The sequence below is a fragment of the Drosophila grimshawi genome, unplaced genomic scaffold, assembly GCF_018153295.1.
Source record: "Drosophila grimshawi isolate 15287-2541.00 unplaced genomic scaffold, ASM1815329v1 contig_1377, whole genome shotgun sequence".
Classification (NCBI taxonomy): Eukaryota; Metazoa; Arthropoda; class Insecta; order Diptera; family Drosophilidae; genus Drosophila; species Drosophila grimshawi.
The window spans coordinates 2,468,447-2,492,796 of NW_025062900.1; the positions used below are offsets into that span (position 1 = coordinate 2,468,447).

Genomic DNA, 24,350 nt, shown 5'->3' on the forward strand with positions numbered 1-24,350 from the left:
TGTGCGCAGAACAAAAAAAAGACATGTAGGAGAGTGAGATATGAGGAGGAGTAGACGGAGGGACTCGCAAATGGGCATCGCTTCGAGTGGATTTTGAGTGTTGCTGCTTGACGGGATAACAAGCAGTAGAAGCATAAACAACAACAACAACAACTGCCACAAAAAAAAAAGAGAGAGCAGCAGGCAAATCACTTTTGCTCTTTAGGCATCCACTCTCACATCGCATGTGAAGCATCCTAATTTTATCTGAGCAAATCAGGCTTTAAATATATGAATTGATCGGAACACAATAGCTCTATAAATAACATAGTAATAATGCACAAGGGTGTTCGACTAAGCGATATCCTAAGCCTGATAATCCTTTGCTTGCCTTTCATATATGAAAACTCACTATGTTTAGCAATTTCTGTGTTTCTTAACCGATCTTGGTGAGATTTGTACAGTTTATTAATAATGTGTCAGGGTAAATTATATATCAAAAGAGAAAATAGATCTATGCTATTGCGTCTTTTATTTCTATCAAATTATCAATTCTAATATACTAGAAATTTGCATCCTCTGTTGATGCTGATAAAGAATTTATATACTATTTCGGAGATGCTTCCTTCGGCGTACCTCATAATATTGCATAACTTTATTGCACAATTTTCATTCATTTTTAATGATTTTATATCCGAAAGCATTAAATTTTAAGTGAACAAAAAATACATTTGCAAAGAAATTGAGTCTTTGGCGGCGCTTTAATCTGAATTTTTCATTTTCCATATATATTTTCAGCGACCCCCTTTGCAGGTTGCTATGCGCAGTTTACAGCAGGGAGGGAGGGGGTGGGGGGATAGTTGCTTCAATGCCATCTTTAGTATTCATTTTTTATTCTTCAAGCATTTGGCTTTCCCGCTCGGTAGTTGATTTTGGCAACATGGACAGAGAGTTGGAAAGAAGGGTGCAACAACAGACAAAGGCAGGCATCCTTAGCATAGATATATATATAGATATAGATACATATATAAATACTTTTAGCATGGCTTTAGCGTTTTTCACATTGCATAAACTTTTTGCCCAACGAAATTTACATTTTAATTGCATTGAAATTTGTTGTTTGTCCCCATGCATTTAATCCATTTCCAAAAAATATTGAATATCAACGAAGAGAAGAGCAAGCGAACTCTATACATATATCAAGGATAATTGCAAGGGTAGCAAGTTTTTGGCATAAATTTCCATTATGCCCATAACTGCCAACACTTTGGAAGCAAGCAGCAAGCAAAACGGAAGAAACCGGAGTAAAGCGAAGCATTCACATCAGAGAAAAGAAATAAATCCAAACACTAAACCGAAAACGACCAATTTCACGAAACTCAAACACATTTATCACTCCAACAGAGAGGTGAAGTGGGGGAGAAAAAGAGAGAGGGGGAGGGAAGTGTAAGAGATATAAGACAATAGTTCACACAGGTTAATAAATCGATATGACATTTTGAGTCCTTTGGCTACAAAACTAGAACTAATACAAGCGAGCAAACCAACAAGCCAATAAAATGAGCCATTCTTTTCTATCTAAAAAAGAAAAAGCCCCCCATTTTGAGGCCATTTCAGCAACTGGGACACAACAAATATACAACTACATACATAAATTTCCATGTAAGGGCAATAAAAAGGACATGTTTTCATACTTTACTTGCCTGCACAGTCAGACAGACAGACAACAACAACATAATCAAGAGCATAACAATAACGAGGCGAGTCCAAAAATTATTTGCATTTTTACACATTTTGAGGGTCAGCCAAAGGACAACAAAAAAGGAAAGGAGGCAAAAAAATGAATGTCCTGCATAATGTCCATTATGCGAGGGGTTAAAACTTTTACCCAATGATCGGACAATGCGTGTCTGTGCGTTATGTGTGTGTATGTGTGTGCGTGTGTGTGTGTGTGTGTGTGTGTGTGTGTGTGTGTGTGTGTGTGTGTGTGTTGTGCGTGTATGTTGTGTGTGTGTGTGTGTCTGTAACTGTGATAATGGGTTTCTGTGTCGGAACTTTCAACTTCCTTTATTGCATTTTATGGCTATTCGGTATTTTTTACGCATATTAGAATGTTAGGCATGCTGCTGGATTATGATTATGACATCGAACGAGGACGATAAGGTCGTCGATTCTCTATGCTATATATGCTATATGCATACATTTTTATTTTACAAGAAATTGAATTATGCGCCGCATTCCACATGTGCCGTAGTAAACATCGTTTATGACATTTATGCAAATTGCGTTTGGTTTATGCTCAACTGAGTTGTTTTTTTTCTTCTTTTCATTTTTGGGGCATTGAATTTATGCATGTGTATGTAATGCTTACATTTGATTAAAATTGATGCTATCTGAATATATATTTAGAAACAGAAGCTCAACTCTTGTGTGAACGAATTTCAGCTTATAACACATGACAATGAAACCGTTCGTTAATTTCAAAGGTACTCAAAGAAAGTTAAGCAAAGCAAATTAGTTTTGAGTCTGTTTCAGTTAGGTAACACTCAGAGTAATAACAAATACTTCCATCCTAGATGACACTCTGGAGTTAGAAAAAATACATTTAAAATAGTGATTCAGTTACAAGCCAATCTACAACAAGTCAGATCAGATGAGATTGTGGGGGTATAAGGATATAGCAGGCAAGAAAGTGGGTGAAGAGGCTCCTAATAGAATCAAAACCGTAGTGTGGCAGAGAAAAACAGGCATAAAACGGCAACAACTGAGAAATGAATGACTATTGAGGCTAGGCAGAGACACCAGATAAGTTCTAAAATACACCACATGTATCCATAATCAAGAACCGAGTTAACCAAGTAATACGCATGAGAAGTAATAGACTTGGAATACTCATCTGTCTATTGACAGGATAGATATAAAAGTCAGTAACTGATTTTGTGACAATAAGATGGAATCCTCAGAGCACATCATATCATAGAATGTCTTAGTATCACAGAGAAACATGTAGAAACCAACAACGCGACAAAGAAATTAGCATTCTTTCAAGAATCTCAGCTGTTTAAACTCAATACAAAAATCGAATTTTGTGATTCGTTAAACTTTAACCTCAACGTGGTTATAGGCAATTCGACCTTGCCAAATATATATAAATGAAAAGACTTGCTCTTTTGACTGCTTTGATATAAGCCACACACACACACACACACATACACACATAAACTAAATGTCCAGTTGTCCAGTTTTCAAAGTCGAGGCATGGCTGACATTGCACAGATAGCTGAAAGTGACAGGAAAGGGCATGGCGGCAGCAGCAGAGAAACGTCATTCAGTTGTGGGGCAGCGAGTCAGTCAGTCAGTCAGTCAATCAGTCAGTGAAGTCAGTCAGTGAGTGCAACCATGATTCACTTAGACTTGCACAAGCTGCCACTCACAGCGGCGAGTGGATGCCAGCAGCGAGCTTGCCTCCAGCCTCTGCCTGCGATGCAATGAGTTGCGTGGCGTGGCATGGCTGCTGGCATACAACAAAGTGTAAAGTATTTCACTAGGAGACCAATTCATTTGCATAAAATTGCAAGTAGAAGCGACCGTCGTGTGTTGCAAGTGCAACCGGGAACATAACACCGTAAACGCAATACGCCGTGTGTCGCCAAGGCTTACAACAAACGGGACATCAGCTCAAGGGGAGCCGGCAAGGGGCGCAGAGAGGGGACTAAAAGTGGGTAAATGGCACACGCGCTCACCAAAATGTGAATGTGAATGCAAATGTAAATGTGAAAGTGCATTAGACAACAACAACAATGAAAGAGAGAGGGAGAGAGAGAGTGTTTTAGTTGCATGCAACATCCCAAACTTTATGCAGGCCATAGGCAATGTGGCTTTTGTGGCCATGTTTTTGTGCTGCACGTGGGGTGCCCAGTTGAGCCCCTTTTGCTACACTCCTCTTTTTGCGACCTGCCTGATGCGTTTTTGGGTCAAAGCAATTAAAGGTTATAAATTTCTGAGTGTGTGTGTGTTGTGTGTGTGTGTGTTGGTGGTTGTGTGTGTGTGTGTGTGTTGTATGTATGTGTGTGTGTGTTGTATGTGTGTGTGCGTGTTGCTTGTCTGTGCGAAAAATTACATTTTTTAAGCGCCTCGCACACATACAAGAGCTTGTTTAAATGGCAATGGGAGCTGTCACGTGCCGGCTACGTGGCCAGTTCATTTGGCGTTTAATTTGCCAGAAAATTAAAGTCCAGTTAAAATTTGCATGGCAGTTTTGCCAGCTTTTGCCAGTTTGGCAGCGCTTGCCAATTTGTCGGTTAGATTTATGAAGTGCACGCAGCGCAGCATGCAGCCTGAAAAATTGCCAAAGGATGCCAACATGCATTTATTATGCCAAGCAATTTGGTTAATGTGAGAAGAACCAACTACAAAAGGACTTTTAACATGCACTGCGATGAAACTATCGATAATAATGATATATTCTTATTACTACCTGCAAAGTGCACTTTCTTTTTCATTTTTTATAGCATTGCTGAGCACTTAAAGAGGTAATCCTATTGAAATCCACAGTTTAAATATAAATGATTTAAAGCTTATACAGTATATCAAGCAAGTATTCTTTCATTACTTTGGCTGACTAAAAGTTTGGGAATTTTGTTTCGCTTTATACTTAATAATATTTATTAATATTGGCCTGCTATATTTCGAGAACTTCTTTGCTTTAAAAAATTTTAATTTTTTGCAAAAGAATATATAATTTTTTCTTCTGTCAAAAAACTTTCTTGCTATAGTGTATATTATTTATAAAATATGCTTCAAAACAAATACTTAAATACTGCTATAAAAGTACTTAAAACTATAAAAAGATTCCATCAAATATAATATTGTATAAGTGTAGTTTCCAAGAACATAAGGGACAACAAACAATTTTTAAAGACTTGTAAAAGGAAGCTGTAAAAATACTACCTCTCGACTTACTCTACTTACATCCAGTCAATATGTCAATAACTTGAGGGAAAATCAGTAAGTGTTTTTAAACACAGTTTTCACTCACTTCACCCACATTTTCATGACAACCATCAGGCATCAGGCATCAGCCATCAGTTTATCCATCCGATGACGTTATCTGCTCCCTGATATTCTGCAGTGCCAACGAATGCTTCCGGCTCCGTTTAAAATTTTAATGTCAATTACCCAGGAGCTTTTTATGATCCGCTGGGCTGGCTACTGCTGACATACTTCAGCAGGTGACCTCATCTATAATGAAGTATGTATGCATTTCCCCAACCACCTCCACTCCCCACCCAATCCTCTCTCGTAACATTAAAAAAAAGAAAGACAAAAGAAACATATGCCAAACATATTAAAAAGCATGTCAATGGCATTGTCTCGCACACACCTGACGCCAGCTCGCTGATGAACACGCGCCACGCCCACTTGTCCTCAATTTACACTTGACTTTAACATCATTAACACACACTAACACACACACACACACACCCAGCCAAACATACACACACATGATGTATACACATTCAACTTGTGTTGCAATTTCATTTTTTTGTTTCATCCTTTTGTTGGTTAATATTGAGGAAAAACAATCTGGCAACGATGTCTGGCAAACCGAATAGTATACAAGTGTGTGTGTGTGTGAGCGTATGTGTGTGCAGTGATGTGTGTGCGTGTGGCTGACATACACAACACTTTGGCTGTTTGATATACTCAGCAGCAGCATTAAGGGACGGAAACAGGCTCAGGTTGTGGCTCAAAATGAAACTCAGTTTGCCTGTCATTGTCATCACCATCATCTTTGCTTGTTGTTGTTATTGTTGTTGTTGTTATTGCTGTTGTTGTTGTTGCTGTTGTTGTTGCTGCTGGGCATGCATCAAAAGTGAAAATTTATATATTTAACACTTAATTTTGTGTGTGACAGTGTGTGAAATTTTCATTTAAATGACACAAAGCTTGTGAAAATGTGGGCAATAAAACAGCAGTTGATAAAAGTCGAGAAATGTGTATATTTTATATATATATTTGAGAGAGAGACAGAAGAATAGAGTACGCTACAAAGAGAAATAGAGCGGCAAAGAGAGAGAGAGAGAGAGAGGGGGAGAGACAGTACACACAGTGAAATTGAAGCCAGAAAACACTTCACATATTCACATATCACAGAGAGAGAAAAGATAGAGAGAGTGAGAAAGAGAAAGACTTGGAAATTCAAGCCAGTTTGTAAAGCTTATTGAATAGAGATTAAATTGAAATTGCTTAAAATCGCAAAAGCAAATGAGAAAAAATGACGAGATTTAGTTAAGGCAACAACAAATTAAATTTCTTCATATTTCGCACAAGTTGATTAATAATATGATAAATATAATAAATCAAAATCGTATGAAAAATGCAACAACAAAAACCACTATTTATTTACCTTTTGAAATTTCTTGCAAGTCTGTTAAAAGCTATATTTAGAATACTGATAAAATATTTTAAGGATATTTTACTCCACCCGGTAGTGGCATAAGCTGATTATTCAAACGTAAAGAAATAAACAGAAAAAATAGTTATAAGCTTAAAAAATCACTTATTTTTCACATTTTATTTTACTTAGAATTGTCTGGAATGAAAATTTCTAAATAGTATCTAGATTGAAGTTCAATTTAAATAGGTTTATGCCAGTGCTTAAAGCACCTAATAAATTTGGCAACATGCCACACAATATAATAGCTTAACAATTAGTTAGCCAAAATGGGAGACGACTGACTCCAACTAACTCAAACTGAATATCGACGCTCATTTTGTTTGACGCTGATTGAAGCCAGTTAAAATGCTATTTTGGCAACAAAACTCCAGCTGGAAACTGTGTGTTTTGGGCCAATTTACTTAATGGCAACTTGCTTGGCGGAATTTTGGTGGCCAATAAATTGCTTTAATTGCCCCATTTTAAAGGGGGTTTAAGTTGTTGGGGTGGTAGTGGAGTAATGTGCATGTAAGTTGACGCCAGCACCCAATTTGGGGCTGACTGCTGTTGGCTGCTCTCCCGTGGGACATTCTGAATGAGGCAGGCAGGCAGGCAAGGCAGATAAAACTCAGCATCAACAGCACATCAATAAGGACGAAAGAGTTGAATGAAGATGGACAGCTGAGCTGTGCAAAGGATAAAGGAGAAGGAGCAGCTGCTGATGACTGGCTACCTGGCCTGGCTGGCTGGCTTGGTTGGTTGGCAATTGAGCGACTGTTGCATACCTGGCACTGTGTACGGTGATGGATGCGACGATGGCAGCCAATATGCTGAATTTATTGGCGGATACGATTTATGCGTGGCATGCAACGGCGGCTGTAAGGATGCGGCGGCGGCTGCTGCTGCTGCTGCTTCCAGCAACGACGACGATGATGATGACGACGATGTCGATGTTGGACAGCAGGCAAGAGAAGTGGATGCGACTGAGGCTGACAATGTCGATGATGTCGCGTTGTCGCTATTATTGGATAAATTCTCAATTACCAACGATAATTGACTGCTGCTGGCGTTGCTGCTGCTGCTGCTGCTGTTGATGTTGATGCTGCTGGCGTGTATGTTGTTGTTGTTGCCATTCTCTGCTGCTGCTGCTGCTGCTGTTGAGGCTTGGCTATTTGCGCAACCAATTGCAGTTGAATTATTTATCATGTCAGAAGTGTGGCGACGAAGAAGAGAAAATTCTTGAAAATACTTTTACACTTATTTATACACACACACACACACATACACACAGAGTGAGAAGTACACACACACACACACACACAAACACAGCATTAAAAACACAACAGTTGAGAGCGCATTTGAGCGAGTGGAAAATACGTTAAGCAAATATCATAAATATTACAAACGACAGTCACAACAACAACAACTATAAAAACAATTAGCGTCAGGTTAACACTTCTTTCTATAGCTACATATATATTGAATTTGTTGCAAAATATTTGATTTCTTAGCTTTAACAAACACTCGCAACGATTTTTATTTTCTGCTCTTTCTTTTTAGCCACGCACAATGAAAACTTTTCGACTTATTTTTTATGTTTAAACGTTGAACATAAATTAAATTTGTGATATTTTTATTTTTATTTTTACTGCCTTGCAGCTAAACAACAATTAACATTTAGTTTTTGAGATTGCTTTTTGTTGTATTTTTTTTTCTGTATTCGCACTTTTAGCGGTGATTTTTTATAGCTTTTTTTGTGCGATTGATTTGGTGTCGGAATTTTTGTAGACAGGCGCTTGCATCGAGTTTTCCTTCAATTTGCGATTGCAGGCCAGACGTTAATCAGAAGCTGCTTTTATAGATCGAATATAGAGAACATATTGACAGAATACCGACTGCCGCTAATTATAGTTGGGAACGCAGACAACAGCAGCAGCAGCAGCAGCAGCAACAGCAAAAAGGAGACAAAAGGCGCCCAAAAGAATTGAAAAGACGAAAGGCATTCGGCATTTAATTGAGAGAGTGATAATAAATAGGCAATTGCCAATATATAGGCAATATATATAGGGTGGGTCACCGAATTTGGCAGACAGACTACTAGAGATAATTACCTGCTTAGCTGCAGTAGTACAATAAAAACTAAGTATTATTATCTATTATAGTAAATAGATTGCGAAAAATGTATAGCATTGGCCTTAAGACAAAGAAGAAGGTCTCAACTCAATGAAATTCAATAAGATGATTATTTATTTAATAGTAGTTATCTGGAGTTCGACAAAATTACGATTATTTATTTTAAATTCCATATTTTTTATTAAAATGTATCTCATATTAAGGTGTACCATTCACATAAAGAAGAAAGTACGACTAGAGAAACTCCAATTTATTATGCGATTACATAATACAAATGGAAAACATTTGATAAACGCTGCGTGCATAAATTTCAAGAAATATCTGCATGATCGAGTAATCTTGATCTGCTAAAAACTATAAACAAATAAATAAAAATAAAAGAAAATCAATCTGTATTTAAAAAAGGACAACTCACATATATATTTAGCTTTGACTTGGCTTCTCTTTAGAGTTTAGAGCTGTTGTCACCCTGTTGTTGTCGAGTATTGTTTTTCGCTGCAGTTTTGCGGCATACGTCGCTGCACAGCGATTAAAATTTAATTGCAGACTAAATCGATTTATTTTGATTCTTTTTTTATATACATCTATATATCTATATATCTATATATCTATGTATATATATGTATTATTTTGTTTTTCACTTTTCCCCAGCAGCACAACAACATTGAGGAGACACAGTTCGCATGCCGTGGATATATAAAAAACGCGCGTATTGGCAAAAATCAAATGGCTAAAAATAAATTGACATCAATCAGTGGCGCAAGAGGAGGGAGGGAAGGAAGGAAGGAAGCGAAACGGCACTGCAACTAATTAAGCAACGTCACATGCAACAACACAATCGTGACAATCAACAACGACGTGCAGCGTATTTAAATATCAAGCAAGAGCTATATATATATATATATATATATATTTCCCGATTCGTACCCGGCAAATATTGAAAAATATTGAAAATCAATTCGAGCAGCGAGTGGCGTTCAGAGTTTTGAACCGATTGAAGCTTAAGCTGCAACTAATCGCGATTAGCGCACAGCTTTTGTTCGCCTGAACAAAGTGCAAAACTCAACACAGCCAAAGAGTTTCAGCTCAGCTCAATCTCAATCTCAGCTCAGCTCAGCGCAGCTCAGCTCGTCTCAAAAACCCAACTCATCTTTTCTTGATCTCAACTCATCAACGTCAGATGTCAAAAAGGTTCTTCTTGGGCGCAGTCAGAGACACAAGTGGAAAAACTTGATTTACAACTAAGTTTTGTTGTTATTCTTGTTGTGAAATTGTTGTGCTCTTTTTTAAATGAGATTTAATGTTAGTTTGTGTTTGCTTTTAGTTATTCTTTGTTCATTTGTATGTCTCTAAGCGTGTTGCTGTTGCTGTTTTGTTGTTGTTTGTGCAACAACAGTTGATGCTGCTAATGAGTTAATTAACACATTTGGCTGAGCAATTTTTATTTCTTGAGGTGAACTTCGTAACACTATTGCGTGTGCGCTAATTATGATTAGAATCAAATTGTGAGAATACCAACAACAAAGACACAAAGAGAGAGAGAGAGAGAGAGAGAGAGAGAGACAGAAAAGCTCAAAATGTATACATTGCTTAACAAATATTAGTTATTTAATTATGGTTCAGAGTCTGGAGAAAGGTTCAACTTTGTTAGCACATTCTGGCAAAATTCAGTTTTGCAAATTTAGAATCCGTTTTGCTAATATTCATTTAAATTATTTAACATGCTTAAAGGTGCATAAATGCAATAATAGCTCAACTAATAAGAAATTAATTCTTATAAGTAGCAGACACAAAGGCTAAAATAGGCAAAGGCATAAAAAGAAAACTATTCTGTTATACAGATAAATGAGAACTTTGAGTTAATATTGACAGGACTGAACCTATACTCGACCATACCTCGACACAGACTAACAATAAAAACTAAGCATATCTAGCTACTTCTGGCGTTTGTTATTAACAACTACGTACAACTTAATATTTGTATTTACATTTCCAATTTTCATTTCCATTTTAAATAACCCTTTGACTATCTACTTTTTATCGATTTGCCGCACATTAAACAAAAAAGAAAAACATACAAGTAACACAACTTCCGTCAATGAAAAATGCAAATTGATAAATTTTGAATAAACTTGGCTCAAGGTTCTGTTTTCTTACTGCTGCCTTCGACTGCTTCTTCTTGTTCACAATTGCCTTCCGGTAATTTCTAGCCACATTTTACATTTCAACGCGACAACACACATATGATGTACGGTGTGTGTGTGTGTGTGTGTGTGTGTGTACTTGACTTGCCATAATGGCTAATTTGAATTTTTATCATGTTTACAAGCAAACAATATGTGCATCATCATCATCACCATCACCATCATCATCATCATCAAGAAACGACGACGCCTCAACTCGACTCCTTTACTCATCCCTTTTTGTACAACAACCAACTAGCTAGCAAAACATTTGCATATCGATTTCATATGCGGCAATACAACCCCTACCCGCCACACCCCTTTAACAAATGCAAATACAATCCATTTTGAATATTTCTTGGATGCGCGTTCGCAAATTGTGTGGAATAACCATGAAAATGTTTACATGTCTGCCACCCTTCCTTTTTTGCCACTCTCTTTTTTATTTGTTGGCTTACTTGCTGCATTTGTGGCGCCCCCTCAAGTATGCAGCGCCAAAAAAAAAACATGCAAACACCCACACAATGTACACACACACATACACATATTCGACATTACGTACTTGCAAATTTAATAACACCCCCGAAATTGAGTCAAAAATGCAGAAAAAGACAAGCCAGCTTGTTCTAGTCGAGAGAGCTTGCCTTGCAGATACCCTGTACGCAGCTGTTAAATATGTTAATTATTTTGAAAATATAGCTCGATAAGGAAGAAAAATAACAATTTATACTGCTACATTAATTGATTGTTTATAATAATAATAAAAATAAACACCGAAAATTCAATCAAATATATTTTCTGCTTCTTAATTGTTTTCTATTTAATTTTAAAAACTTCACACGTTTTGCAAACTAAAATAATAAAAATAAAACGATATAGTTAATGAACTATTAAAGTTGATCAATAATATATCTGATTACAATGAAAATATGTATATATACATCAATTGAAAGGACATTTCTTTACAACTCCAGCAAGTTGACTCAACTATTTTTGCTGATCAAAAATACATATATTTAGTGGGTTTTGTCTGTTGCATAGTTTTCCACAAATTTATTATACCCTTTTCCAATTTTTCAAAGCAAAAAGAAAAGAAAACTGAGGCCAACACAATTGTTGACATCGTCTTTGGCGCTTGCTTTCGTTCCTCATCATCAGCGATGTCTGCTCGAAGTTTGCTTGCATGCAAATTGCACTGATTACCACACACACGCTGCACTTTTCTTTCTTGAACAACTTCCCCTCTCTCTCTTTCTTTCTCCGTATTCCTCTCCCTCTCTCTCTCTCTCTCTCTCTCTCTCTCTTTTTGCTTACACATTTGATTTGGCTGCAGTTGTTGTCGAGCACTTGTCATGTTTTCTACTTAACTAAACCGTCTAATGCAAATCGCCTTTATTGCTGCCACTTTTTCTACCCAAGTCTTTTGTTTGCCGACTCTTGGCCCTTTTTCTACTTCTTCTACTGCTTCTTTCTTGGCATTGGCTAACACACTTTTCACACTTGACGTATTTATTGTAACCTTCTTTGTTTTGGCTCGCTGCTGCTTATGGGGCAGGGTCAGCGCCATTAAATCTAACTGCACATTCGCTGTTACTCAAGTGGAAATGAGGCGCCATTTGTTGTATTTGGTTTTTTGTGCCACAAGAATGCACTTGTAATACGAACCACAACTTGGCATGGTGCCTCCAAAAAGGTGTTACGAGAGGGTAATAAGCAAATTGTATTAGCCTAATGTTGAATGGCTAAGAGCTTGGGTTTCAGTTTACGTAATAAGATAGATTGGAATTAGGAATCGAATAGATGTGGAAAGCGGTATTATTTCAGAGGTAAAATCATGCGTAAATAGAACTGGTTTTTCAAAATGTAGTTTTGATAAAGTTTTAAAGTCTTTGACTATCATCAAATCTGATATAACAAGTAAGATTTTGATCATTTATGATTCGTATATTGCGTACATCTTAGCTTTCCATAACACCCGTAGTATATATTGAATTGTTCACAGAAATAGACAAGACGCAACAGAGGAGACAAGGAGTCTCATTGCCACAGTGCCACACTCTATTCGAAAGACAATTTGAGCACTCTTTCTTAGCCAACAATCTCTGCTTTTTCAATCTTCAGCAGCAGCAGCTATACTTATTTGCGGAAACTGCAGAGCTCTTCAGTTTGAAGCCCTTAAACGACATGAAACAACACAATTGCAGACAGAGCCACACCAGAGGAGACAGTCGGACAGTCGGACAGAGAGACAGACAGAAACCCCAAAAACCAATCAAAGGTTGCTTTTGCTTTTGCCTGGCGACGCAACTCTGCCAAAAAGTATCTAAGGACAAGGAGCAGAGAAACAGTGCCAGCAAGGAGCACGGAGCACGGAGCACGGAGCACGGAGCAAGGATCCGCAGCAGGAAACAAAACTCGGCGACTCACTCAAGCATTTTATTAAATTGCCACCTTCCGTTTGTTGTTGTTGCAAGCCTTGGCTCCAACTGCTGTCTGCAACTGTCTTTTATTTTCGATTTCTAGGCATAAACCAACACACACACAGACACACACTCACTCGCACACACACACACAGAGCAGCAAGGGACATTTCAAGTATAAAGAATATTTCTGCCATCTTTTTCTATTATATCGTTTCCGCTGTTTGGCATAAATTTCTTCGCTGTGTGAAAACTTTTGCTATTTTTTATGCTTATTGCGAGAGTTTTTCGACTTGTTTTCCGTTTTTTTTATCTCCTCAATTTTTTTTTGCAGTTTAAAGTGCCAAAGCACACGAAATACAAAATACTAAAAACAATAGATAAAGGAAAATACAAAAAAAAATAAACACAAAGTTTTTCTAGTTCTTTTTGGCTTTGTGGCAATATTGAAATGCGATTGAAGCATGCAGCATATATATTATACACATTGTATATATATCTACAATCTATAATGCGGCAAATGTTGGAGCTTGTCCAAAATGCATTTGCATTTGCATTCGAATTGCCATCGCCATCGCTTGAGCCGCAGGCGCATTGCGGGCGTCGCCTTTTAAGCTTATCTAAAATTGAAATTGAAACACAACAAAATAAAAATAAAAAAAAAACTACAGAAAAAACAACAAATGTCTGCGGAGCTGCTTTTAGTTGAGCTAATCACAGCCTAAGGCACCCTCCACATAAACCACATAATGCACAGCTTAATGCTGATGCGAGTTGAGTCGGTGAAAACCTTAATTTTTAGTTACTTTGTTTTCGATTTGATACTGATTGATAAGAATGCATACAGCTAAAAAGTCTCATCGGAAATATGGGAGTATTAGTTTAGGAATGTGATAATAGTCCGGGATAAGAAACCATCAACAACTATATAATAACTTCCTCTATGCAGTATTTCTCTTGTTAAACCCATTGTTTCCATGACAGCCATGTAATATATAATTATGCGATACAAAATTGAGGCATTTAATTGCATAAAAATCGAGAGACGAACGGACTAAATGACTATACCGAATCGTCTGCTGTTTTTTACTACTCTTTATTGTATACTTTATGGGATCGAAAATATCTCCTTCAATGTTTTAAGATTATTAAGAAAGTCAATAGTTTTCATAAAACCATTAAATATTGATAGTTCTCTGCTCCTCATTTGCCATTCATTAAAGATTTCTTCGACACTCAACACTTTTTTACCAACAGCTTTTCAAGATTCTCTGTTTATGTATTCAAATTAATTTTCATTAGCAACAAGAAAAACCCGTTTTTCAACTTTCATATTAAGAGCAGCCCAAACAGTTAAAGACTGGCGAAAAAGAAAAAAATTTATAAAAATTAAGCATACGCCATGTCGAACAAGCGTAATTACACGCGTATGTGGCTGTAGGTGTGTGGATGTGTGCGTGTGTGTGGGTGTGTGGTGAAGGATGCAGCCGCCGTTAAAGCCACATGTCAGAAACTTTCCTCCTCTTTTTTTTTCCAGTGTATCTCTCTCTCGCTCCAACACACACCAGCGCGCGCCGCTGGAGGTTCTCATTTAAAAACATACTATACCAGCCGTGTATCATCCCCTCCCCTCCCCCCACACACACACACACACCTACCCCTTTCGCTAGTCTGTGTGTGTGTGAAAGTCAACATTTTTGTGGTCACTTAAGCAGATTAATTTCATGGGTATAATTAAAAGAAGAAGCTGCCGCTGCCGCATGCGTGCACAGAGAGAGAGAGAGAGTAGGGAGAGGAGAGAAGATAGAGAAAAGTGGAAAAAGTGCAACTGGCGAAAATTAACATAAATTAAATTTTTGTGCAAAAAACTTTTTTTAAACAAATTTTTTTTTTGGTAGAGCTACTGTAGCTGCTGCTACTGCTGCTGCTGCTGCTGCTTCGCACACATAATTGATGGTTTTTAATTAACTGCCAAGTTGACCGACAGACGACAAACACGCAACTGACACAGGCCGAAAAAATCCAGATAGAAAAGGAGAACAAAAAGCACAAAAATGTAGTGAAAAAGTGTCGAAAAAATGCGTTAAAATCGTTTTAAATGTGGCTCCCCTTGTCCAACTGACCATCGTTTGGGAGTCATCACAGTGACAATGTGAGAGATTCCATTCATTGGGGAACGGAGCAGAGCTGCCAATAAAAGCTGTCAAATAGAATTGCCTGCTTTTAGGCAGCGCCATCATTTGACACACAGTTAAATACCACTTACAAAAAAAATAACAAAAAAATGCAGTCTGTGCGAGACAGGTTACAATATCAAGCTAACTGTTACAGACAGATTGATAACTGTACTCTATAATAATAGAGAAAAACATCAAGAATATTTAAATGGAATTTCAAATTGAGTTTATGGAATTTCAAATAGTTTTTATGTAGTTTATTACAAATATTTCGACTTACCATTGCGATTCTCGCTATCGGCGGGTTTCATTTGTATGGGATGATACATCTGCAAACAAAAGGAAATATTGGAAAATTAAATTAGACAAGAATTTAAAGAATGCATATATGCAAAATACATAAAATAAGAATGTTCCAGTTGAGAGACTAACAGATACCCTGAGATAACTATATATTTATTACTTAAGAAATTGTATTATTTAGATCCCGTTTACAGCATAGTCCAACCCAATTAAGCACTCAGTTTTGCTTTTAAATATGACAAATTTTAGAATCCCCAACTCAATTTGGGGACTGGTTTTAATCACATTTGATATATTGGAGGAGCGCGCTAGAAGCGAGCGACGCAGTCCACGATTAATTTTCCTCGGCTTTTTGGCGCAATGCAACCAAAACCCAAAAAGTGGACAAGTTATGTGCGTGTTGTGTGTGTGTACAGAGTAGAAGTAGAGCCCATTTATATATATATATATATATCTGTAGCTGCAGCCCAGCCTCGTTGTCGTATCTAGTTGGCTTTCCTTTTCCTTCCTTTTTTATTGCTGAAAGTCGCGCTTAAGCTGCATAATGAATGAATGCAGCAAAAAAGAGACGACAGACAAATGGACAGACAGACAAGCTGCTGCTGCTGCTGCTGCTGCTGCTGCTTTTCTAACTGGCCGCCAAATCCCCTTTACCAAAGCCAAACACATTTATTCAGCGGTCACACGACGAGCAACAACAGCAGTAGCAACAACAACAACAACAACAACAATTACGCCACCTTTTAGGCAGCTCTTCTCCCCCTTCTCCCGCTCCTCTCTCTTCTCTCTGTTAGCTCTATAAACCTAAAATATGCGTTCGCATTTTGCTTCATGTTAGAAATTGCAGCGGCAACCGTTTTAAATGTAATTTTTCGCACAGCGCGTCTTCTAATTAAAACAAGCTTAAAGCGTCCGCAAAACGTGCCGCAAAAGACCCGGCGAGGTCAGGGAGGGGATTGGGGGCAAGGTAAAGGGTTGCTGGTGGGCTGTGGGCTGTGGGGCAATAGCAAACGAGGCCGGCAAGCAAGAACTTCCGTCGCCAAGTCTGTCCTGGCTAATGGGCCGTGATTTATTGGCAACGACGACGACGAGGACGACGAGGACATTCTGTGCGTTTATTTAAGGCAAACGTCCTTGCAAGTGTGCTTCTACACCTAACCCCACCCCCCACCCCCACGTCTCACCTTACCCCTCTTATCTAGCTCAGTCTCGCTTTCTCTCTTTGGCCGCTCGTAAATAATACACGCAACTCGCAGCGACTTGCGACTTGCAACTTGTTACAAATTGCAGTCCAAGTCAACCTGTTTTCTCCCGTTTTTTTTTTGTATTTTTATGGCTTGCCACACCCCTTTTTATTTGCCTTCAGCCTTTTCCTTTTTTATTTTTGTATATGTCGGAAGTAGCAATTACCAGGCGACTAACCAGGCCATAAGCAGCTGCCGTTTGGCCTAATTGCCCGAAATGTTTGTTTGCTGTTATCGCTTTTGTGTGTGTTTTCTCTGTCAATTTAAATACACTTAATCTATAAGTCAGTAAAACTAACGAAAGAGTGCAAAATGTTTACAAAGTTTAGCTTTGAGATACAATTCAGAATTCAACAATAAAAATTGGAAGTGTTCAACGTTTTTCATATCTTGATTACGACTGAAGATAATCATTTTGAAATGTAAGATTTTCATATTTTTCTGACAGTTGCACGAAAAGCGTCAAGCTAAATGCTAATCGATAAATCTATCGATAATTAAGACGAGGGATTGGGATTACCGTTTGCGGTAAATTGGCTACACATTTCTTTTGTTATTCGCTTCCCTCATTGTATTATATATATATATTGATTCGTATAACTGCCTTTTTTTTACTAATAATATTGAATTTCAATCCGTAGAGTTGATCATTTAAAGTATTTACTGGAATGCTGTGAAATATTTTGTATCACTTTAGACTACAATTGATAAATATCGATAATAATAACGGTTGCTCTAAATTAAATGAAGAATTTTGCTTCCTTTTCTAAATTTGAAACGGTAAAGTTGCGGTTCTGTTTCCGGTTCCGCTTTGGCACCCTGCTCTTAACAGCTGTCAATTTGTGCATTTTCCACAGCAAATCTGTCAATTTCAAAAGGCAGCAGCACAAAATGAAACGAATTCTTCCTTTCCTTGCTTCCCTCCCTTTCATTCCCACCCTTTCTTCGACATATTTTCCTTGACTTTCTTATTCCTGACTTTCTTTTCCTTGTCGTTTGTGTGTTGTGCTTTTTTACAAAATAAATATCGCAGCAGCGCAGATATTTGTTTTGTTTTTTTTTTGGTGTGTCACTCGTTACAACATGCAAGTTATGTCAGATTGTGGAATGCCTCGCCTGACACAAAGCATTGTTATATGCTGCTTGCAACCTGCCCCAACAACATACTTTGCAACCCCTTCAGACATCTACTACTACTTGTTCACCCCCTTTTTGACAACATTCCAAATAATAATATTCATGCTGATTTGATGGCGCAATAGAAACACGAATATAAAACGCAACAATACAAAAAAAATGTACTTTGCTTTTCGCTGACGTTGTCTTTATGTTTAGCCCCCATTCCCCATCCCCTCATCTCCAACCCCTTCTGCAACTCACACAAACCCTCTTCGAAGGGGTTAAGAGGCACACACAACTTTGGTTGTAGCTCTTCTCGCAAAGCGCAAATTGACATTTTTGTGCCTGTGGTTTTTTCCCCTTTTTTTTTGCTGCTTCTGCTGAAAAAACTTTTGGCGCGTGTCTTCTGCTAACAATTTTTAACATTTCTCCTTTTTTATATTATTTTTTTCTTCAAATATTTGAATTTTTTTTTTTTTGTTGTGCCTGCTTTTCTTAAGCTGCCAGGAGGCAGGTCTAAACTTTGAAATTACTTGCGTTTTATGGAAGCTAAAAACGAACTTGGAGTATTGCGGAAAAAAAAAACTATTGTGGTAAAAATTTAATATACTTTTATAGAGCGAAAAAAATGTGAATTCGAGTGGGGAAAAACTTGGAATATATGCAAAATTAGGCAAATGGAAGATACAAACTGTAAATAAGGCAGATATTTGATATAATTAAGCTCAATCGATTTAATAATCAGATTGTTATGCATAAGATATATGATTATTGTGCCTAGAATTGAATTAAGTCAAGCGAATGCTTGTGAAATTTTATCATTCAATATAGAATTATTATGTGTAAAGAAGAGTTTTCTTTTTTTTAATAAAAAATTCAAGGCAACAACAACATTTTTAAGGTGTAGGAAAACTAAAATAATTGTAGCAAAAAAAAAACATTTTGAAGTATTTAGATATACGTTCGTTAAAGTTTTGATAAATATAGTAAGGAACAAATTCACTGGTCTATTTTTTATATAACAAATTGTAACAACTTCAAATGAAACTGCCCCAATCCAACTGTACACGTAGATATGTCTAGTTTAAGGGGTATCTCGGTAGTCAGTACTTATTTTTTCATCTGCTGTCCCGGCTTAAGTATGCATTTTTTGTGCCACGTCATCTCTGTGTGGTGTCAGTCGACGTGCCCGTCAATCTGTCAGTCACGCAGTCAGTTAGCCATTATAATGAAGGCAATGCTATGCTCAAAATATTCCTGCCAGCTATTTCAACTCATTGCTGCTGCCGCTGTTGCTGCTGCTTCAGCTGTGTTGCATGATTGCGTTTGTGATAAGTTGATGTGGCACACAGCATTTTATACTCTCATTTTTCGCAAAGTCAGCATAAATAATATTTTTGCAATTAAAAAAGAAAATTCTGTCTAAACTGAAATTAAAATGAAAGCATTTGTGGGTAGGTGGTGTGGTGGGGGTTGCGGGAGACTTTAATTACAGGCAATAAATGTCCCTAGAATTATGTGATATAAATACAAAATGAAAATGCTCAAGTCGAGAGAACTCGACGACGAGGAGATATTCAGAACACAAATCCCAACTTATTTCTCAGCTAATCTGAATGAAACTTTCACAGCTGTCAATATATAATATAATATAATGTTAGGGTATATTATGCATATATTTGAAGCCTATCTTTATTGCTATCGATAATTAAGCTATCGATAAAATTAAATAAGCTTATACTCCAAATGTACAGTATCTTATTCTCATAGTCTCTAGGATTATCGTTTAACTGTTGCTGCTGATCAAGGATAGATACTTTTCAAAGGCTCAGTCAGAGAATCAGACAGACAGACAGATGAACACGACGGATAGGCAGATATACAATTATTCCACATCAACTCGCTTAGTAACGCTGATCAAGAAGATATATGTATATGCGCAAACATTTTCCGAAACTTTCCCCCTTCTGCCCCGTTAATGATACTCTGCCCCTTTCCCTGTGTGTGTGTGTTCAAATAGGGAATAAATAAAACTTACCCCATTCAGCGTTTTCACATTGTGGAGTGCGTCCTGAGCTTTCAGTGCGGCGCGACGCGTATAAAATGTCACAAAGCAGCAACCTGCATTGGAGTGAAAGAGAGAGAAATATTGAGATTAGCATAAGGGTTAAATTGGAGTTTATTTGGCAGCGAGAATGACGACGATGGTGAAAGGTGGCAAAGAAATTATGAAAATTATTATTATTAGCAGGCAGAGGCAGGCAAAATGTGGCAACAACACGGCAACACTAAATTAAACATTATGGCCAAGCGAACACCCCTTAAACCCCCATCCCCCACCTCCCAACAAGTGTGTGCGGGGTGTTAAGGTGTGTATGTGTGGGGAGAGGGTGTTTTTTAGGTGTTGAAATTTATGTTGAGGTTGTTTTTTTTTTGGGGCATGTGGCAAGCATATTTAAGCATGCAAGCGATACTTATAAAGCGGCCCGTTTTCTACCGAGGCATAAAAAAAGCCAACTAATTTTTGGGATTAATATTTTAATAGAGGCAAAGAGTTGTTTGGGTGTAATATATTTTTATTGTTTTTTGAACTTTTGGCATACTTTTGCTATAGACTTTAATTATGCTAATACGTACTTGTCTTCTCTTATTTTTATATTAACCGTTTAAGCTTTTAACAATTTTTACACAAATTTAATAAACATCTTTTCATTTACAAACTCTTTTGTAGACACAATTCTCTATATTCAAATCTGCCTCCCGAAAACCTAAGCTAACCTTTCTATATAGCATTGGTATGTTTATGTGGCATCTTCTTGCTACTTTCCACACTTGCCACCTGACACATCTTATTTGCATTTTGCAGTCGGCAGCATAAAAAAAGAAGTTTGCAACGATTTTTCCGGTCTATGTCTAAAATTCAATACGGCCTCTATTTTTTTTCCTCTTGCACCCAAACCGTTTACATCCAAAATCTGTGGGCAGTCTCTATATGTACAGCTGCAGTCAAAAATATAGTAGTGGACACATATGTTGAAGAAAAAATGCTTTAAATGTAGTTAACAGATTATGAACATCTTATTTAAGAACAGCCAGTAAATAAACACTAAAATGGCATAACTATAAAATCAGTAACAGAAAAACATTAAAGTCTCTGAATATATTAATTTTATCTATTTATTTTTGAGCAAAGAAACTGTTTGTTGCTTTGCAGAATTTAAGATTTCTTCATATTGAAGATTTTGAATAGTTCTCGATTTTGGGCACTTTATCACCATAAAATGAGTCATATTTGTATTAAACGCTTTGAGAAGCAGTTCTACTATTATTTTGACCGCAGCTGTTTATATGGAGATGCGACCAAATAAAAAACCCAGAAGCATCAGTTGAAAATCCATTTCCTGCTCGCGAACACATATTCCATTTACCGTGGCTCGTTTTCCCCGCACTTTCCACCACATCCCTTCTGGATTTGTGAATTTTGTCGTGGCCCAAAACTTAATACGGCAATAGTTGCATAATGAAATTACCGGCCATATCGACAAACGCAGCTAAAGCTTCAGCCAAGCGTAATGCGTTGCGGCGAGCCTAACATACCCTTCTCTCACTCCCCTCCCTCTGTCTCTGTATCTCTCTCTCTCTCTCATCTCCCTCTTGATGTCCCCCTCTCAATCGCACACTTGGGTAATTCAATCTGTCGCAGTTTTTACCCCATCGCCGTTGTCGACGTCATCGTCATCAGGACACGGGCATTTTTCACATATTTACAAATATTTTCATTTTTCGTTTTGGGTTGAGTTGTGCTTCTTCTTTTTGTCGCACCCAGTGAGAGAGAACAAATACCGACAACGCAACGGATGTGTGAGTTTTGTGGTTTAAGCTTTTAAATTGGGAAATTATTATTCACGAAATTATCATTTAAAGATGCCGAGATTGAAAAAGCTTGCACAAATTCAGGCAAAACTCAAACACAATTTTATTTTTGCCCTGCATTCGAAGAAAAAAAGTTAAACTTAAACACTTAAATAAAAAAAGAACAATCTGCTTGCAAATAAGAAAAGAAAATAGCAGAATCGGAAAGCGGAAAACAGAAAAGCGGTAAACGTCTTGTGTGCAATCGCAGATTAAATATCACTTAAAATTAAACTAGCGTTAAATGTAACAAATGAATGAAAATCGAAACGATTTCAAATGCAATAAAATATCCGTGTGCAAGTCGAAGAAGAAGTGAAAGAAGTGGAAGAACAAGCGAAACCAAAGACGAAAACCAATCGAATGCGATAACGAAAACGAACAAGAAGAAGAGGAAGCAGAAGCAACAGTAGCAAGCAAGAGAAATCTCTCAATTCCCATTATGTGCATGTCAACTGCAGTTAGAATCAAAGCACCAAAACAAGCGCGCGAGAGAGAGAGCGAGGGTGAGCAAGGGAAAAGGGGAGCTGGAAGAAAATCGAAGCAGTTGAAGCTTTTGGGAACAATGCGATAAAGTAACAAAAACAACAAGCAGAAAACCAATGGCAGCAAAAGCTGAAAACGACATCCAGTCACGTTTTTCGACAAAAACTTAATCCGGCGAAGGGCGTTGGATATATTGTAGGCGTGTCATATGTGTGTATGTGTGTGTGTGTGTGGGGAAGGGTGGTATTTTAAGATGTGAAATCGAGTGCCGTTGCTTGCTTTGCCCCAGACAAGACGTGCCAAAGTCCAGTAAACGGGATAAAGAATACATATACACAAAAGAGCCCGAGAGAGAGAGAGAGAGAGAGAGAGCGAGAGAGAGAGATTCCAAACGAATTAATCGAAGTAAAATAAATCAATGTCATTAAAGTTGAACGTAGAGATTTACTGGCTCGAATGGAATGGGCAGACAGAGATAGCAACAGTAACAGTAACAGTAACAGATCAACAGCAGCAATAGCAGCACCAAGCAAGAAGAAGACCAGCAACAACAACAATAACAAATGCAATTGCAATCGAATTTAGTTTATTCCTATATCTCCTCACCAAGCAGCCCAACTAAACGAAAGTGACAAACGCTTAGCAATAGTTCAGTTACGCGCCAAAAGTCAAGACCACAAAACCAAAAAAAAAGTAAAATAAACCGAAAATGGCACAAAAATAAAACGATTCTCTTTGAAATTGAAATGGCAGATGCGAGAGAGAATTAAGTGAAATTTTATGCATTTTTCACGCTCAGCAAGCGGCTAAAATAAAAATGTCAAGAAGTGAGCGCTAACGGAGACAGCGAGGAGAGGAGAGGAGAGGAGAGTGCGAGCAGAGCAGAGAGGCCACGATGAAGACACGCCAGATAAGTGCGTTAGTAGTTTTTTTCAAGTTACATTTGCTTTTCTCTTTCTCCTTCGCTTGACAGCGGACAGCTGGGCAGAGGCCAAGCGCAGGCCAGCCACATTCACAGTTACAAAAGGAGCTTTTCAAAATGAAGTTCTCAAGCTCGCACCGCACAGCGGGAGCTGCGATAGCAAAAAACTAAAGTAGTAAGAAGCAGAAGCTACTGTCAGCCCTCTCCTTCTCATGTCTTGTCTTTTTTCTTCTTTTTCTGTGATTTGGTCAGCGCGAGCTAAGTTTTCTTAGGTGTTCATAAATCATATTTTGAGCAAAGGAAAATCATTCAAGGTGCCGTTAAAGCATCGCATTTAAATAAATAGTTTGAGTTGGGTTTGCATTTTATTTCTATTGAATATATTTGATATATAGTATTATTTATGTCTTTCTAATTGAGTAATCGTTTTTATTTTCGTTTCTTTGACTAATTTATGGCGCACCCTTTTTAAGGTTTGCCGCTCGACAAACTTTTTGGCCAATATATTTAACAACTTTCGAGAGCCCATCAAATTAAATGCTCTGACCAAGCACACACATACACACACACACAAAGGCGCTTTACACCTGAACAATCTGAAAGAGAACCGCAAAACACCTTCCATCTCCCTCCCTCGCTTCATCTCCTTTGTAGTTCCTGCGCTCACCGCAAGCGCTAATAAATTATGAGTCGAAAGCTTAAATCCACTCTATCTCTCTCTCGCTCTCTCGCTCGCATCGTTCCGCTATCAGCAGCTACAACAAAAACAAAAACAGGAGCTACAAAAAGAGGAAGAAGAACCACAGCGTAACCGCAATAACAACACCCGCAAAACAACATTGAAAATCCACTTGAAAAGTAACTGTAACTGGCCGCTAACGAAATTTAGTGCAAAAGAAAAGCAAGTTTTTAGCCAAAAGGCATTAGCCCAGAAATATAAACGAAGCGTAGGTGAGGGAGGGGGAGGGGCGGGGGGAGAGGCACACAAACTTTTGCTTCAAGCGAAAAGGAAATTTTTTGTTTTTTTTTTTTA

General features: G+C 37.7%; 1 protein-coding gene across 6 annotated transcripts in view; it reads right to left on the bottom strand.

Moving 5' to 3' along the window:
• The window catches only part of LOC6562533 (CUGBP Elav-like family member 2), a 95,658-nt gene that overhangs the window by 26,234 nt on the left and 45,074 nt on the right, over positions 1-24,350 (bottom strand). For 4 of the 6 annotated variants that reach the window (XR_004365063.2, XR_006246566.1, XM_032735688.2 and 1 more), the window contains exons 3-4: positions 20,036-20,118; positions 15,612-15,660 (exon numbers count right to left, since the gene is read on the bottom strand). Coding sequence is in view for 2 of the 6 variants with exons in the window: in XM_032735688.2 (XP_032591579.1) it covers positions 15,612-15,660; positions 20,036-20,118 (132 nt within the window). In the remaining 4 variants the exon portion in view is untranslated. Of the gene's footprint in view, positions 1-7,203; positions 7,582-15,611; positions 15,661-20,035; positions 20,119-24,350 lie in introns of those variants that run through there. The other 2 variants (XR_004365064.2, XM_032735690.2) reach the window with 2 other exon arrangements.